The sequence below is a fragment of the Solanum lycopersicum genome, chromosome 1 (assembly GCF_036512215.1).
Source record: "Solanum lycopersicum chromosome 1, SLM_r2.1".
Taxonomy (NCBI): domain Eukaryota; kingdom Viridiplantae; phylum Streptophyta; class Magnoliopsida; order Solanales; family Solanaceae; genus Solanum; species Solanum lycopersicum.
The window spans coordinates 72,559,630-72,577,249 of record NC_090800.1 but is presented as its reverse complement, the minus strand read 5'-3'; the positions used below and the strand labels follow the sequence as shown (position 1 = coordinate 72,577,249).

At 31.8% G+C, this 17,620-nt stretch overlaps 2 protein-coding genes across 2 annotated transcripts; one reads left to right on the top strand and one right to left on the bottom strand.

Annotated features, from left to right (window-relative positions):
• The first annotated feature begins 497 nt into the window (after positions 1 to 497).
• LOC101268508 (zinc finger CCCH domain-containing protein 34) lies at positions 498 to 7,584 on the top strand. The gene is made up of 7 exons (XM_004229157.5): positions 498 to 1,066; positions 1,209 to 1,354; positions 1,765 to 1,830; positions 3,854 to 3,973; positions 4,129 to 4,476; positions 4,570 to 4,887; positions 6,558 to 7,584. The coding sequence occupies exons 1-7, from the start codon at positions 973 to 975 to the stop codon at positions 6,954 to 6,956; spliced, it is 1,491 nt and encodes a 496-aa protein (XP_004229205.1). The 5' UTR covers positions 498 to 972; the 3' UTR covers positions 6,957 to 7,584.
• A 1,574-nt stretch (positions 7,585 to 9,158) lies between these two features.
• Positions 9,159 to 10,124, bottom strand: ERF-F8 (ethylene response factor F.8). Its single transcript, XM_004229254.4, has one exon. It carries the CDS (start codon positions 10,122 to 10,124, stop codon positions 9,159 to 9,161), a length of 966 nt encoding a protein of 321 aa, XP_004229302.3.
• Positions 10,125 to 17,620: the final 7,496 nt, after the last annotated feature.

Here is a 17,620-nt window from a genome sequence, read left to right as displayed (position 1 = left end):
ATATAATAATATACAATTATATTTACAACCGTTACGATTTATTTTGTTCATAATAGGTTGCTTGTTTGTATAGAATATCTAACATGACTTTTTTTTTATACGTATAAAAATTTTCTTTGGAAAAAATTCTAATAATAGAAAAAAGACAATAAAATTGGAATCTTATTAATCCCAAAAATTGTTTGATAGAATATATTAAAAAAATACATACATTAATTTTGCGTATAATTAATATTTTTTTGCTACATTGTTTCAATCTAAGTATAACTAATGCATGCATGCATTATCATGATTAAAAACACAATTGTCCCTCCAAATCTTTTTCACCATATTTGTGAAGTTCTCTGAAATTATTTCTATTCTTAATACATTAAATCAAAAACATGTACAAGATATAACCTCGACACATATGACGTAAATATAACTGATATAAACTGTATTTATTATTATTCTTATATACTTTACCGAACAAGATACGCAATTGATTCCTAAAAGTTAGAACTAAAAATCATAATGACTTTTACAGTCATCTTCACCTATACCCCTTACCCTGCCATCCCCACCCCCCTCAGCCTTACCCCTAGGGAAAAAAAAATCACACAGAAAGAGAGAAAATAGAATAGATACAAAAGCTATTTGGTGAGAGAAAACCAAAAATCAAACTAAACACATAGAGTGACGAGTGTGAGATATAGAGAGAGAAACTACTTTAGGAAAAAGAACAAACCTTTACTTTACTTTTCTCTCTCTAAAAACCACCAACCCCCCCCCCCCCATACCAACCTCACAGTTGATCAAAACCATTTTCCATAGCTTCATTCACACATACACACACTACTTTCACAAACAGACACTCTTCTTCTTCACTTCTGTTCATACATATTTTATTTTATATATACGTATAGTCGTACATATATAGAGAGATACATCTATATAGGTTTGTGTACAGAGAGAGAGAGAGGAGGAGGAAAAATGGAGAGGTACAGTGGGACCCAAGCAATGGAGGGTGAACCGGTGGATCCGGTGTCTGAATGGGCTGTTCCAGGCGGAGAGACGGGGCTTGAAGGTGAGTTGTGGAAACTTGTTTGCTACATTTGAATTTCATGTGAATTTCGTTTGAATTTCACCCCCAATTGCTGCTATCAATTTTGGGTAATGTGGGTTTTTGTAACGATCCTTTTTTTTTTGTGTTGGTTTCCTTAATGCAGAACCTATGTGGCAGTTATCACTTGGTACTGGACCAGAACCCTACCCAGAAAGGCCTAACGAGCCTGATTGTATCTATTACTTGCGTACTGGCTTCTGTGGTTATGGTGTGAGGTGTCGGTTTAATCATCCACGAGACCGTACTTCGGTAAATGACTTTTTTTTGCAACTTTTATTTTGGGGGTATGAAAAAAGATTGAATTTTTAGGGTTTATTTTGCTTGATCACTGATTTTTATGTGCCCAATTTGGGTTGATCTTATGATTTGATGGGTTTTTCTCCAGTGGGTTTTGTTCAAGATGTGTAAAGTTTGATCCTTTATTTTTTGTTGGACATTTTTGAATCATGTTGTTAAAATCTTTCTAAGCATTGCTTTGAGTTGTATTTTGCACTAAGTAGTGGGTGGGTGTACTTAAAATCCTGCAGTCACCTCTGTTGATTCAAGAGATCTTTCTTTTGTTCAGATTTGGTGTTGTTGGTTTTTAGTTTAATATGTGGCCTAGACTGGGAATTTTAACATGCATTTGGTTGTGTTGGGTTTTATGAACTGAATGACAGGTTTTGGGAGCGATGAGAGCTACTGGAGGAGAATACCCAGAAAGAGTGGGTCAACCTGTTTGTCAGGTAGGTTTTCCTTACATGCTATGCTATCAGTTTCAGAATGTTGGGTGTTTTATTGACTGATCAAATTCGGAAGAATATGTGGTTTCTGGATTCGGCTATGGTTAGTTTAATCAATTCGTCTGCTTGCTGTTGATTCTGTACTACATAAGCTCCCATCTTGTTGATACAATCAATTCGTCTTCTTGCTGTTGTTTATGAACTATGGGAGCTCCCATCTGGTTTAGTTTAATCAATTCGTCTGTTTGCTATTGATTCTGTACTACGTAAGCTCCCATCTTCTTAGTACAATCGATTCGTCTTCTTGCTGTTGATTATGTACTACGTGAGCTCCCATCTGCTTATCACAATCACTTCGTCTGCTTGCTAATGATTCTGTACAGTTTGAACTACCACTTTGCTGATCATAATTCGTCCTTTTCCTTCTTTTGGATCTCTGATGTGCTAAATGGAAGCTTATGTTGCTCTTCAATCTGGCGTAGTATTTATATTTCTCCTAGACTTGCCATATATCTTTCAGATGCATACTGGAAGATTCAATTTGCCTGATTTGTCTGTGATAATATTCGTCATCTTGCTGTCTGATTAGTGATAAGTGCATTGACTTCTTTTCCTGTTAGACATGAATTCGTCCTTTTGTTGCTTGATCTGGAAATTTTCCATTACCATGTTTTTGAATTTAACTCTAAATTAAAAAAAATTCCATATCTGATAAAGAAATTTCACACAAGGGCTGGGAGTTGTGTACCATCCTCGATTATCCATGTAACTATCAATTTTGGCCCACAGTTTCATCCATTCTGTTGATCATTTTCTTGATAATATCTCTTGTCCATGTTCTGCAAGTGTTTTTATTGTTCATGATAATAATACATTTTTAATGATGTTGGAAAAACACGCATGGTTGAATTATCCATATTACTTTTTGTTTTTGTTGTCTTTGTAGCAGGAGATGTTTTTTTTTTCTTGGAGAGTACTTTTTTTTTGTACGTCTGCTAATGTTTTAAGTTCTACTTATAGGGAATATGTTTTCTGCATTGCTTGTTTGTGCTAGTAAATCATACTTCTATTTTTCATTTCTTTTGTATTTTGGAATTCAATGACTGTTCTGAAATTTAGTTTGAGTAACTGGGTTTAGTTCACTTCTCATCATTGGATTGTTAATAATTCTTCTGTTGGAAAATGTGCTTCCACTATATACCAGCTCCCCATGGCTATATGTTGATCTAGTCTGAGGAGTGAAGGTTTTAATCGTTGGCATAAAAATTTTCTTTAGTTGGAACTTTTATTAGGTAATCCTTCTCCTTTGATTCTATCATTCTATATTTCTATGTCATAGACACTTCCTGTTTGCGGTTCCTATTGATTGCATCTCTTGATTATGTTTAAAGTTCTGAGCTTTGTGTTTGTTTTTAAAATAATCTCATCTGTTTTCCATCCACTTTGGAACTCCTGTGTGGTTATCAGAGTCGTTGTCTCATTAATGTACATTATTACCATTTCAGTTTCATGCTGAAGATGTTTCTCTTAGAATATTCTATCTGCTAATTTATCAATTCTATCTTGGAAAAGGCTCCCACCTGTATGTTGATTAGATAGCTTTGCAATTGAACACCAAACATTTCTCCCAATTTTGTGGAGTCGACTGCATTTTGATGGATTCAGCCATCTATAATTTGTCTGAAATGTTGAAGTAGCTCATCTTTCTGAATTTTTAGTTAATCATCATAAGAAAAAAATTGAATGTTGTATCTTTTTTTTATCAAAGAATGTTATATCTGCTTTCCTTTATCTTTATAACATTTGTTCTGTGCTTAATATGTTCTCAAATGATAATCCACTGTCAAATGCTTGCTTAAAAATCATGATTTTCCTATCAGCTGTTGAATGTGCAAATAGTTGCTCAGCCAAAAGTGACTGGTTATGTGTCCTGGTTTTGTGTTGACTTATATTTTGGATTTTTTCATTAATAAACCTACATTTTTTCATTGCAATAATGCTAGTTGTTTCTGATTCTGATTTGCAGTACTATATGAGGACAGGAATGTGTAAGTTTGGTGCATCATGCAAATATCATCATCCAAGACAGGGAGGTGTATCTCCAGCACCGGTGACAGTGAACGTTTATGGCTACCCGCTGCGTCCGGTCTGCCTTCTTTTTGTTTTCAATCAGTCTTTCATCTGATTATTTTGTTTTGTTCCATTCCGTGTGTTTTCTTTTCTTTCTTTTGGTCTTACTCATTGAAAAAGTTTCAGTATGATTGTTTCCTTTTGAGTTGGCTCATAGAGTTCCTGTCACAGGGGGAAAAGGAATGTTCGTATTTTGTGAAAACAGGGCAATGTAAATTCGGCGTGACTTGTAAATTCAATCATCCCCTACCTGCTGGAGCACAAGTGCCTGCACCAGCAGCTGGACCTGGATCTGGACCTGGACCTCTGACTGCGCCAGCAGCTGTTCCTGCACCACACATTTATCCGCCAGCGGTGCAGTCTCCTTCTGTTCAATCCGCTCAACAATACGGGGTAGTTTCTGGCAACTGGCCAGTTGCAAGGCCTACTCTGCTTCCTGGTTCATATATCCCTGGGACTTATGGTTCTATGCTTCTTCCCCCGGGGATGGTTCCTCTACCAGGTTGGACTCCTTATCCGGTAGGTACATCATACATGCTTCTTTCATCTGTTTATGTATACAATTTTTCTGGATGCACTGACTATCTGCTAAGTTTTGATTATGCGGTATAGGCCCCTGTTAATCCAGTTCCTTCCCCAAGTACTCAACTTGCTGCTGCAGCAGGCCCCATGTATGGGCTTTCTCAACTGTCTCCTTCAGCACCTGCATACACAGGACCATATTTATCTGTTCCTTCTTCTGCCGGTCCTTCTAGCAGCAGTCAGAAGGAGCATGCATTTCCAGAAAGGCCTGGACTTCAAGAATGTCAGTATTACATGAAGTATGGCGACTGTAAATATGGATCTTCTTGTAGATACCATCATCCACCTGAATGGAGTGGACCTAAAACAAGTTTTATCCTCAGTGCTATGGGCCTCCCTCTTCGTCCGGTGAGAATCTTCGTGTGCAATCTTTAGATTGAAATTCTACGTATGGGTCAGCACACCAGTGTTTCTATTTTTTCTTGCTAAAGTATTCTCCATGAGTCCATGTTAAATTTGACCTTTCTTTCTCTAACCTTTAAATCTGGTATTACATTACTATTTGATAGACAGACTCCTATATATGCATGAAATAGGAAAGAAGACATTATGTGTCCTAGGATATTTACGATTAATCAGTGCACTACTAATTGTGATGGTACATTGCATGAAGTGAAGAGTGTTTGAATTATTGCATCAGACAACTTTTGCCAGGAGGTATCTGCATTTGTTGACATTGTTGCTATAAGAGTGGGCTGGGCTAAAGTTGCCATTTTCAAAAAAAAATACCTTTCAAGCAACAAGGAAATTGCTTATGAGGGAGGTTCTTGGGCTTTTTCTATGCAAAATGATTAGGTAGGATGATGTCTTCTCTTTAAAAAATAGACAATTTGGACGTCTAAAAAACTAGGACATTTGGGGAGAGATTTTAATAGATTTATAATTTCTAATATTTGTAATGCTTTGATCCAGTTAAGTGGTGTTAACTTTAATTTTATTACAATGTGAGCGATATGTTAAATATTGTACATGCTCCCTAGGCATTTCTCTGCTATTCTCTCCATATGAACTCGGGATATGTAAATGGGTGACATTGTATGAAGTTTCAGTGGCTTGGTAGTATAAAGTGTCATGCTTCTGTTCCCTATGCTTGCAGATGGTGAAATCTTACCTACTCTTCTGGGAACTACCGAACTTTTCTTAACTTGTCTAACAAAATAAATTACTGAACTTGAGTGCATATTTAAGAGTCAAATTAGCTTTTCCATGTGTCATGTTTACTTGGATTTTGAACTATCTTCAGATGTGTTGCTCATCACTGACCAAAAAAAACATAGATTCGGGTAAGAGTGCAAGATGTGATGTGTGGGCAGGTGCATATTATGAGTTTGAACCCTGCGGCAGACCAAAATCTTGGTAATATCCACCAAGTTTCAAACATCTGCCAGCTGGCCTTTGGGGGATCTATAGCTCCCTGTATTTTGGTGATCTTATACTTTGTTCTGCTTTTAAAAATCAAATATGTAACTTCATACACCTTAAAGTTCAGATGAAGAAAAGTAGGAATCTGGTACGAAACGACTCCCTTTGCACCATTAGTCTAATGCCATACATTCCATAATATCTTTGCTATTTATGCTTCTACAAGTCTTGCATGATTCATTGATATAACAGTCTTTGTGTTAGTTGTGGGAAGCAGTAAAATTGACATTTTGGCAAGATTCTTGGTGCACAACAAGTGATTCCGTAAATATGTTTATTCTGGATATGAGATGCATCCTGTCCTTCATATACTAAACCATCAGCTATTAGTCATCCCTTCCATGAAATACAAGTGGCATACTGTTTTGTGATCAAGTTTCAGTGGTGTTTTATATACGAACTGTTAAAGTTTCTTTGCTAACTGAATGTGCTGGGAACTAACTTGTCTTTTCCTTTACCTTTTCCCTAAATCACCGCCATTTCTTGCCGAAGTCTGTTAGTACTTAAAACAAGTGAATTCTGTAGATTGAGTTCATACACTGCTGGGTGATTTGGAAGATTAATTTTGTTTTTGTTCCTCTGAATGGTTTCTTCAGGGTGCACCAGTTTGCTCTCACTTTGCACAAAATGGAGTCTGCAAGTTTGGGCCGTCTTGCAAGTTTGACCATCCAATGGGATTGACTTATAGTTCATCTTCTTCTTCTCTTGCTGATATGGCTGTTGCTCCTTACCCTGTGGGATCTGCTGTTGGTACTTTGGCTCCATCATCCTCATCCTCAGACTTGCGTCCTGAAGTGAATGCTGGATCTGGCAGGGATGGGTTCTCTACTCAAGTATCTTCCATGAACACTTCAAGCGGTTCAGTTGGTTCAATGTTTTCAAAGGGTGGTCCTGCTTCCCATTCTGGTGTTCAGCAATCTGTACAGAGTTCAAATCCTTCCGGTGGCAGCAGCAGCAGCGCAGGCCATGGAAGTGAGGCTCGCACATCAAATTGAGAGAAGATTGAGTGATCACATTTTTTCTGTTGCTCAATGATCACATGACGAGCACTTTATTTTTGGTGATAGTCCCTTTTAGGAGGATTTTATCCAAATTAGTCACACCTTGCTTTCAATATTCAGATCTAGCACACACTCTAGTTCTGTCCACTTCCACCTGCTGTTCATAAGGCCATCCACCTCTTTACCTCATTTCGAATAAGTGATAATCCATCCTTGAAAGGTCCAACTACCCTCAGTAGAGGTTTGTAGCTAGTTTCTGAATAACAAGAAACAAAACACCACCTTCCATCTTTTAGATATCTGCCCCAATTTTTGGACCTTGTTGTGGCTATTTATGTTGTAGTCTTTTTTAGGGAGCGAAAACATCACTCCTACACCCTTGTCCTTTGAAATTTAGGCTGTCTCTTTAGTCCCCCCCTCTTCAAAATTGGAATGAAATACCAACATCTTCTTGTTTCTGCTTGGGGCTTTATTTTGAAGGAACATCTGAACTTACAGATTCTGAACAAGACAATGTTTTATTGTCTCTTTATTGGGATATTTGATCAATACTTGTGTTGTAATATGAAGAATTTATCATCAAATACAGGTGAAAATACCAACAACTTTGACTTTGTAAGAATTGCTTCCTTTTTCTTTATCATTTTCAGTCCTTTATATGTTGCCATTATAGTTCATCCTTTCCCTTTTTAGTTGCTGTAAATGGTCTTTACTATTGCTAGACAATAATAAAGCCAATCTAAATATTTCTCCAACTTGGTTGGTCCAAATGTAGTTGTTACTACCTTATGACCAAAGTCGTATTTCAATTTTGTGATCTTAAACTTGGAAAGCAGAGAGAGTACCACCAAAGACAGACCTACTCTTTATGTGTTGTCGTCTCCTTATATGATTTTGAATAATCTTTTTAGTTACACAAACAGATGTTTGGGATTGAATAAAACGTAGTACTGTTATACTGAAGAAGTTACTGTTGTTTAGACAAGACTATTAAAGTGTTGTACAAATCTAATTGGAGATTGCATGTAAGTCTACTAGTTGGTCGTACTGCTCCCATTTTGCTTTGTACGACTCACTATCATCTTAGGACCGTCGACAGATTTTGGAAGCGAAATTCTTGTGGCTAAATATGTATACTTTCGTTCATTTTTAATTCTCATGTTAGTGTTTTCAAAAGTCAATTCAATTAATTATCAAAGTTAAATTATATTACATTAATTTAATATTATAAATTAAATATTTAAAAACTATATAAAAAATACATTAGTCAAAGTTCTTAGCTAAATGATAATTAAAAATGGACGAAGAGAGTAGTTTTTGGGACAAAATATAGCTATCGGTTTCTTTTTAAATTTTAAACTTACCAAAACTTTCTATTTTATTAAAAATTATTCATCTATTTATGACCGCCAACTAATTCCTATCTACCCATATCGAGATATATGTTTATCGTGAAGAGATCGTTCGTACAAAGATTATAGGAAAGAATATATATTACTATTTTATTTTTCACTTATGGTTCTTCATAACTAATTATAGTGGCTAGCATCTGTGTTATTAGTAGTTTTTATTAAAATATCGTGTTATGATTTTGAAGGTAGTGTATTATCTAGTTAAAAATAATATTTTCGTGCCAAAACTTGTGAACATATTTTTATATAGTTTTTTAACTTATGGATATAAGACTTTTTCCAAAAAAAAAAGTGAATTATGTTTTTTTAAAAACTATATACACGTTTTGAAACATCAAAACATACATCACATCCCAAAAATATTGAAAAAATTCGATCAAACTTTTCATGTATGATATAATATTCATTATACACACATGCATAGTTTTACAATATTGTGCTTCTTTCAAAGAATTGGTCAAGTCTGATAAAAAACAACAATTATTGCGTAAATAATAAAGTTTTGTTTCTCATTATTATTACTTATCGGTTCTAAACTGTTCAAGTGACGATTGCACCATTTCTTAAATAAATTAAAAACATCGAGTAAAAAACATAAAATAACATCGAAATATTTTTACTTCGACAAAATCCATACTTGAATATATTATAGTACTATTGTTACATTACTACTTTAATACATGCAAAAAAGAAGAAGAAGAAAAAGAGAAGTAGGAATTAATTAGGTTGGCAAAAAAGTACATTAGATGGAATTACACTGAAAAACAAAACAAAACAAAATATATCAAAATAGAGTAGTGTATCCAAATTCAACATCACCAAAAGCAGCAGCAGCAGCAGCAGCATTAGTCGTTTCATGATTAGGCATCATCATTAGGTGATCATAGTTATTAATCTCCATATTTGGATAATAATAACTTCCATCTGCCACGTCATCCATCATTTGATGATTCATATTGTTGCTACTATGATTCATCGTCATGGCTGATAACTCACAAGAACTCTCCCATGACGACGACATGTCGAAGAATCCATTCGTATCATAATAAGTGTTCTCTATTTCCCCATTCATTTTACTCTGAGGAGTAGAAGAAGGTTCTTGTGGTTGTTGCGGTGGTGGTTTCAAGCAACTATCCGGAACAATGCAATCTAATAAATAACCTGAATTTGTATTATTATTATTATTATTATTCATGTCATCATTTAAAAAAACGAAGCTATTGTTCTCGTTAGGTGATGAGCCATACGACGATGACTCATCAGAATTGGTGGTGGTGGTGGTTTTAGTCTTGGTGTTTTTGTTAATATGAGTGTTGAAATTGAAATGCGTGTTGTTAGGGTTCAACATGTTTTGAACATGTTCAAAAGGTGAAATAAGCGAAGGGAAATTAGTGTTAGCACTATCGGAAGTGTAAATAAAATTGGTTCTAGCTTGAGTGCCTTTCATAGAAAGTGCGGCTCTATCGTAAGCCAAAGCCGCTTCTTGAGCCGTATCAAACGTACCGAGCCAATGCCTCTCTTTAGTCGTGGGGTCGCGGATTTCAGCCGCGTAGCGACCCCACGGCCTACGTCTAACCCCAAGGAACCGTCCGGGTTCCGTTTGTTTACGACGTCCTCGTTTCTCGCTCGGCTGACACAGGGCTGTGTTACGTTGTAACCAAGAATAGCCTGTGGGGGTTCGAATGGGTTCAAACATGCCAAATGGTAATTGATTATCTGATGAGATTGGTGTAGAATTAGAAGAAGACATTTTGTTTTGTTTTTTTTGGTTTTGGGAATGAATAATGGTTGTGTGTGTGTGGTTTATAGGTCTTTTTAAAGAGGGTTGGGCCATGATTATGGGGAAAAGGAAAAGGACAATGTGCACGTAATTTACTGTTTTTAAAGATTTTTGATTATTTAGTTTTTTTTTTTATTTTATTTCCTTTCTAACAACTTTTGGATTTGTTACTTTACTTGTAACAAGTATCATGTACACTGTGTTTAAGTACTTTTAGTTTATCAACCCTTCTGTATGCCCACACCACCTTCACTTCAACCCCATCACAATTTAACCAATTTAATGAATATATCTTTACATGTACTAGTATTCTTATGATCGAGACAGTATTGAAAAACACTTTTTCAAGCTATTGATAGTTTTAAAAATATCTCTTTATTTGACTAATTGGATTTAAATATATTATCGATCTTGTAACATGAGTGATATACATCTCTCGGTAAGAGTTTCATGCTCTTATAAGAGTTTGAAACAACTTGCTATGTCATGTGACAGATCGAGGATATATCAGGGGCGTATATAAGTTTAATTAGTCAAATAAAAAAGTGTTTCTAAAACACTATCAATAATTCGTAAATGAAACTAATAATTAACACTAAAGTTAGGTTTTTATTCTAATTCTTAAATGATATATACTGTATTCGATTCATATTAAGTGGTGTTTTTATCTTTAATTTGTTTTGATTGTGTTTCATGTAATCAAGAAAGTATTAGTAGTATTTGTTTTCTTTCATAGTATCTCTATTAACTATTCAAAATATTTAAAATTAAAGTATCATATAAAGTCCAGAGGAATATATACAAATTCTCATTCAAAATAATTAAAATACTAACATTGAATATGTGAAAGTTTTTACCTCCTTGATTCTCATAAATATTTGAAATTAAAGTATCATATATGCTTTTCCTTTAAGTCTCTTCTCTATATTCTTTTAATATTATATTGATATGGTGTTCACATTAGCTTGAGCTAATTTCAAATATTAAAACTCTATTATATTGTCTTCTTTCCTAATTTCAAATTCAATGTATCTCGATTATTAACACTTCAAAAAAAAAAGGTATTAGCTACAAAGTTTCTCTCTAATTATTGAGTTAATACCCAGATAGTCACTCAACTATGCACTTTTCTCTCAGAAAGTCACTCAACTTTCAATTTTCACTCAAAAGTCACTCAGCTATGCACTTCTTTCTTAGAAAATCACTCAACTTTGAATTTTAACTCAAAAATCACTCAACTATCCGCTTTTTCCTCAGAAAGTTACTCAATCTATTAAACTATTTTTTAATTAAAATTTATTGATATTAATTATTTATATAACAAAAATAAAATTTTTAAAAAATAAATTAAATTATTTAGTGATCCACCCACCTAACCCGACCCATTAAAAAAATATGATATGACCCATTTTATTTTATCTTTAATCCTAAATTAATCCCTCTCTTTAAATCTTGAATTAGGATTAAAGACAAAATAAAATGGGTCATATCATGTTTTTTAATGGGTCAGGTTACGTGGGTGGATCACTAAATGGTTTAAATGGTATTTTTATTTTTAAAATTTTTTGATTTGTTATATAAATAATTGATATAAACAAATTTTAGTTAAAAAAAAACAATTTAATAGATTGAGTGACTTTCTGAGGAAAAAGTAGATAGTTGAGTGATTTTTGAGTTAAAATTCAAAGTTGAGTGACTTTCTAAGAAAGAAGTGCATTGTTGAGTGACTTTTGAGTGAAAATTGAAAGTTGAGTGACTTTATGAGAGAAGATTGTATAGTTAAGTAATCATATGAGATATTAACTCCTAATTATTGCTATTTTGTTTATAGCTAATGAAAATCAATAACTAATTCTGTAAAATAGGAAATCAATAAGAAATTTTACTGTATAGCTATAAAATTTGTCTATAGTCAAATCTTGAGTAGTATGAATTGCTTTGATATATAATTGTAGTAGTATATATAGATATAGACTAAGCCACGGAAGAATGTTGGAACCTATTACTAGCATATACTACTTTTTTTTTTTATCCAAAAAAGATTAAAAAAAAAAAAGTTTTTGGCCTCATCTGAAAAATATTTACCTAGAGATTTTAAAATCTTTTTCTGTGGTTAAAAAGGGATTATGAACTTGTCTAATTCAAATTAATCTTCCATAACAATGAAACTAAGTAATAATTAAAAAATCCAATGAAATTTTAAAATACATGTGTACGTGTTCATCATGTCACACAATAGAGAATAACAAATTGAAAATCAGATTGTTAATTAAAATGTCTTTTAATGGGGATTATCTCTTTATCGTATTGGGATGAAGAAATATATATAAATAAAGAAGTACATTTTTGCTATTTAGATATATTTTAATTTATAATATTACATATATAACTAGATTTAGATTGTCTACGTCCAAATACATGTATATAGGAAAAAGAAAACCTCGAAGATATAATAGGAGAAAGAAAATTATGCTTTCTTGATTTGTCAAAAATGACAAGTAAAAGGAGAAATTAAATTTGAAATTTTTTACGAGTAAGTAGAGACGGAGAAAATATTTCACAATATCTAAGGTTATACATCAATTAATATGAACATTGTGATAAAAAAAAAATACTCATATTAGTCATTATTTCTTAAGAGACGTATCAATCTAGAGTAAACAAGATGAAGAAATATATATATATGAAAAAGACAATTATTTTTTTCCTTCAGATTTTACCATTAGTATTAATGACTTATTGCTAAATTAATTACATATATATATTTTTTTATATCATTATTGCATAAATATGATTCTTTGGAACAATTCGATGAATTTAGTCGACTATTTTAGAAGACCCTAATGATGATAGATAGAATTTATTTAAGTTTTGCAGTCTCTGTCACTGAAAATGAAAACAACACTAGACAAATTTTATGCGACAAAGCTCGATTTATAAGACATTTAGAAGAATCGATTCCGAATGATCTGTATGAATAATCACCTTTCAAATCAACTAAACTATCACGAAGGATGAAACTTATAATTTCGTGTACCTTATATAATAAAAATTAAAGATTCTGTTATGGTTAATCATTTTCCACTTACTCCAAAAACAAATGTTAAAAGCGCGCACTCAATTTTTGTCCACATAGTCCTAGATAATCTCAAACATTTGAATTTTGCAAGTAAACCTTGTATTTATTCACTTTGGATTATACTATAAAGCACCGCATTATATGCAACAAAAATATCAAAAATAAAATTCTTCTACACACTTGTCTCCTCATGTTTTTTTCCCCCTTTCAAAGAGGCTTCACGTTTAAGTGATAAATAAAATCATTATTATTAATTAGTAAGACATTCAAATATTGAAAATAAATAATAAAATAGATATAAACTGATAAATATCTTTTAATTTTTTTAAAAAATTGAACAAGTAAAAAATATTTATTTTTAATATAATAGATAGGTAAAAAATGAAGGGAAGAAATATTATTACGTAAGTCCAATAAATTAATTAAGATTATAAGATACCAACAATGGAAAGATAAGTATGCCATGCATGTTACACAACCAAAATAAAAGGGGATATCGAGAAAAAAACCACACAAGTCAAAGCTCTATCTTTTCTATACTTTTGTCATTTCTTATAGGCTTCACGCACTAACTTAACCATCATTCTTACCACAAGATTAGAGTGTCTTTCTTTTTTCAAAAAAATAAAATAAAATCTAATCAACATGAGATATGTTAAGCAATTGTGAGATTGCTCTATTCTTAATCATAAATTTTGAATATGAGTGCAAGATAGTGGAGAAAATTTTGTCAGGAGAGTCACCTTTAAATGAATTCTTCAGGGCGCAATTCAAATTTAGTCGGACAAACTATAGACATATCACGTGGAAAATCAAGTAAATAATTTTTTTCTACATTTTCAATTCAATTTAACATTTTGTAATAAGTCATGCATTCAATGGTTTGTCCTAATGGTTAATGAAGTGGTTGACAACCCTGGGATCGACTTCAAGTTCAAGACTCAACAAAAGACAAAAAATGCTAGATATTCTTTTCAGATATGACTCTAGGATCATATTTTATTTTTTTTTTGGTAATAAGTCATTATTTCTATATTTGTCCTAATTAATGGTTAATGAAGTGGTTGACAACCCTGGGATCGATTTCAAGTTCAAGACTCAACAAAAGACAAAAAATGCTAGATATTCTTTTCAGATATCTTGACGCTAGGATCATATTTTTTTTTTGTAATAAGTCATTGTTTCTATATTAAATAATATAATTAGTTAGCTATAATTGTCTTTTTAAACTAATTATCTAATTGTATATACAAATTACCTTAAACTCTTTCCCTTTCCCATTGAGTAAATGGTTACAAAGTTTAAAATTAAAAAGAATATGACAAGTTATTGATTTATTTTCTTAATTTATCTAGTTTTGTGCGAGTATTTTTGTCAGGGCTTACATTTCTAGGCAATGGTTGAGATAATTAAGATGATCAAAAGAGATTATTTTATGCGATTGCAATTTATCCAAGGATTAAAGCATCTTCACATTAAAACTCCCATTTCAACACAATATTAACTTTATAATCATAAGTGGTAAAATCATATGAGTTTCAAGTTATATACATTGTTAGTATTATAAAAAATAAATGTACACTTGTTATATTTTCTTTGTTTGTTGTATCTGATAATTTATTTTTTAAAAAGATTTTAATTAAAGAATTACCTATAAAAAATTTTGTGAGTGACCTATAGTGTAGAAATCTTTTTTCCAATATATATAACTTAGACTCTAAGTTTGTATATTAGACATGTGTCTTACATTTAAGCACCTAATTTGCCTACACCTTTGAAGGACAATCTTCACCACACACACACAAAAAAAAAACTAATAATTATTCATAGTAAGTTTTAATTCAATGATATATCAAAATCAAAAAATTTAGTTTTGTAAGTTATAACTTCATAAAAATATAATTTTAAGAAAATGTATCATGGTCAAAGTTAGGAAATTTTCAAAGAATCACAAAATAAAAAAAGAATCTAATCAATGAGAAAAACAAATTATAGAGGGGAAATTAATTAATTTTTTTTTTTGTGTTCAAAAAGAGAGAAATTCTCTAAGCAATTTATGGATCTTTGTCTTGTCCAAAAGTGAGTTATAAAAGGCTATAGTCAAAAGGGCAAAGAAAAAAAAAAGAGTGGAAAGCAACAAGTATCAAAACTACTCATAATAAGCAAAAAGAAATTAATTAATTAATTAGTAGTATAATTAGTGGGAGGCACTAATTAATTAGTCCATTACCTAAGCAATTCTAACATGACACTTTTTAACTTTTCTTGACTCACATGCTTAAATGGCATTGGGAACAACATAAACCCCCACCCCAACACAAAAAGAAAGAAAAAAAAACACTAATCATAGTCATAAAATCAAGTAAATTTGGTCAACCCCTTTTTATGTCTTTTTGTTACTATGATTTCTTAATTCTATATAATGCTTTGCCACCACCCTTCTGGTCTTTGAAGTGACTTTATTAAATAAAAATTATTGAACTACTATTATAAGTTTAGGAGTGGGACAAATGTGAGAATTGGGATATGATTAAAAAAAACAAAGACATTATATAATTGAGGGGTTCATTAAAATATTAATCTCTTGTGTGACATGGACAAAATCTATGATGATTGACTCATCCACTAAATATTTCTTCCCCTCTTTAAGTTAATTCATAACTTAAATATATAAATAATTTATTGCTAATTCATCACTAAATAAAATTAAGATTAGTTAGATATAAATTTTTCTTGTTCTTGTGAAACTACTTAAATTAATGTAGATTTGAGATATTAATAAATCAGTAGATATATAATAACAATATATATGTATCTCCATTTCATTTTGTAGTACTAGGTGAGTACTTCACTACACAAACATCATGCATACAAAGGGGCATAACACATGAAAATGTTATACGTTCAATTTCTTTTTAACGTGCATAAAAAGATACTTACATTATCAAAAAGTTGAAAATATACACTACTTATATAAAAAATTGTGTGAGATAAATACGTTCTATTTGACGTATCATATGTGTTTATTTGTTTAATTTTATAATACTAATTTAAATACCTAGTTATGTACATTCAAATTAAAAGACATAAATATTAACTAAAACCAAATTAATTTAGAAACACACTTACATATCAATACATATAAAGTTCAAACCGTGAAGACCATATATGGCAGCCACATCCATTGCAAATTTAAATACTATCCTATAACAACAATCTCTTGAACCGGCCTATTTTTTTTATATCTCACAAACTTAAAATAAATAATACCATTGAAATATTGCGCCTTTATAATATATCGTATACATTTCAACGTCTCTTTTAAATAAAACACTATTTTCTTATTAACTTTGGAATTATATAAACATAAAGTTTAATTTTTCAAAAATCAATTTAACATTTGAAAAGGATGAATAGTTGGTCAAGGAACATCTGAAAAGATGTGAACCACTTGGGATTATAATTAGATAATAGAACAGTAATCATAAGTTGAAATTTCTTAAATTGAGGGGTTTATGTTTTTGGATATTATTCTTGAATAAATAATTTTAATAATAATAAGTGGGGGCCTCCCTTTTGAAATTTTAATTGAGCTTCTATACTGACAAAGGAAACTTATACATGTGTAGGAGCCATAGAATTTTGCACATTCTTCAAAAAATTGCACACACTTTTTGTGTATATATATAGCAATATAAGTAGTATACTATATAGTATAATAAAATATTTTAAATAAAATTAGGGTCATCCGGAATTTAGGGATAAAGATTATTATTATGATATGACATTCTAAGCCAAAGGACTTGAGAACATGAGACCCTTGGACTTTGACGAAATACACTTTTTTTGCTCTCTTTGACCAACCATAGAGCTTTACATCAACATGGCTCCAATTACAACTTAATGCTCTCATCAAATTCTTTATCTTTTAACTTGTTTGTCTTTTTTTTTTTACTTTTTTTCTCGATAAATAAAGATTTGAAGCGGTTAATAATTTATTAAGTATTTTATATAATTTATATATATGTGTATAAAATAATGCAGACGAAATAAAATAATTATCTTCGATAGTCAGTCTATTATTTATTAGCCAATCTTGAAGCACATCTTTTGTTCTTTCCATTGCTTGAAGTCACTGTTACGATTACGAAGAAATGATAAATCTCAATTACGGGTATATAAGAGTCAAAACTTCTAAGGGCATTTTATCCGACGTAAGCATCTGGACAACCAATGATCTATGTCTAGAATGTGTTGTTAGATCTCTTCTTTCTAAAAATATACAAGCAACAACGACCGTGTTTTGATCGCGGCTTCCCTTTCATTGCTTCTTTCATGACAAGATAACTGTGTTCACATCAGTTGAAGTGGTGGTTAACTAGCTAAT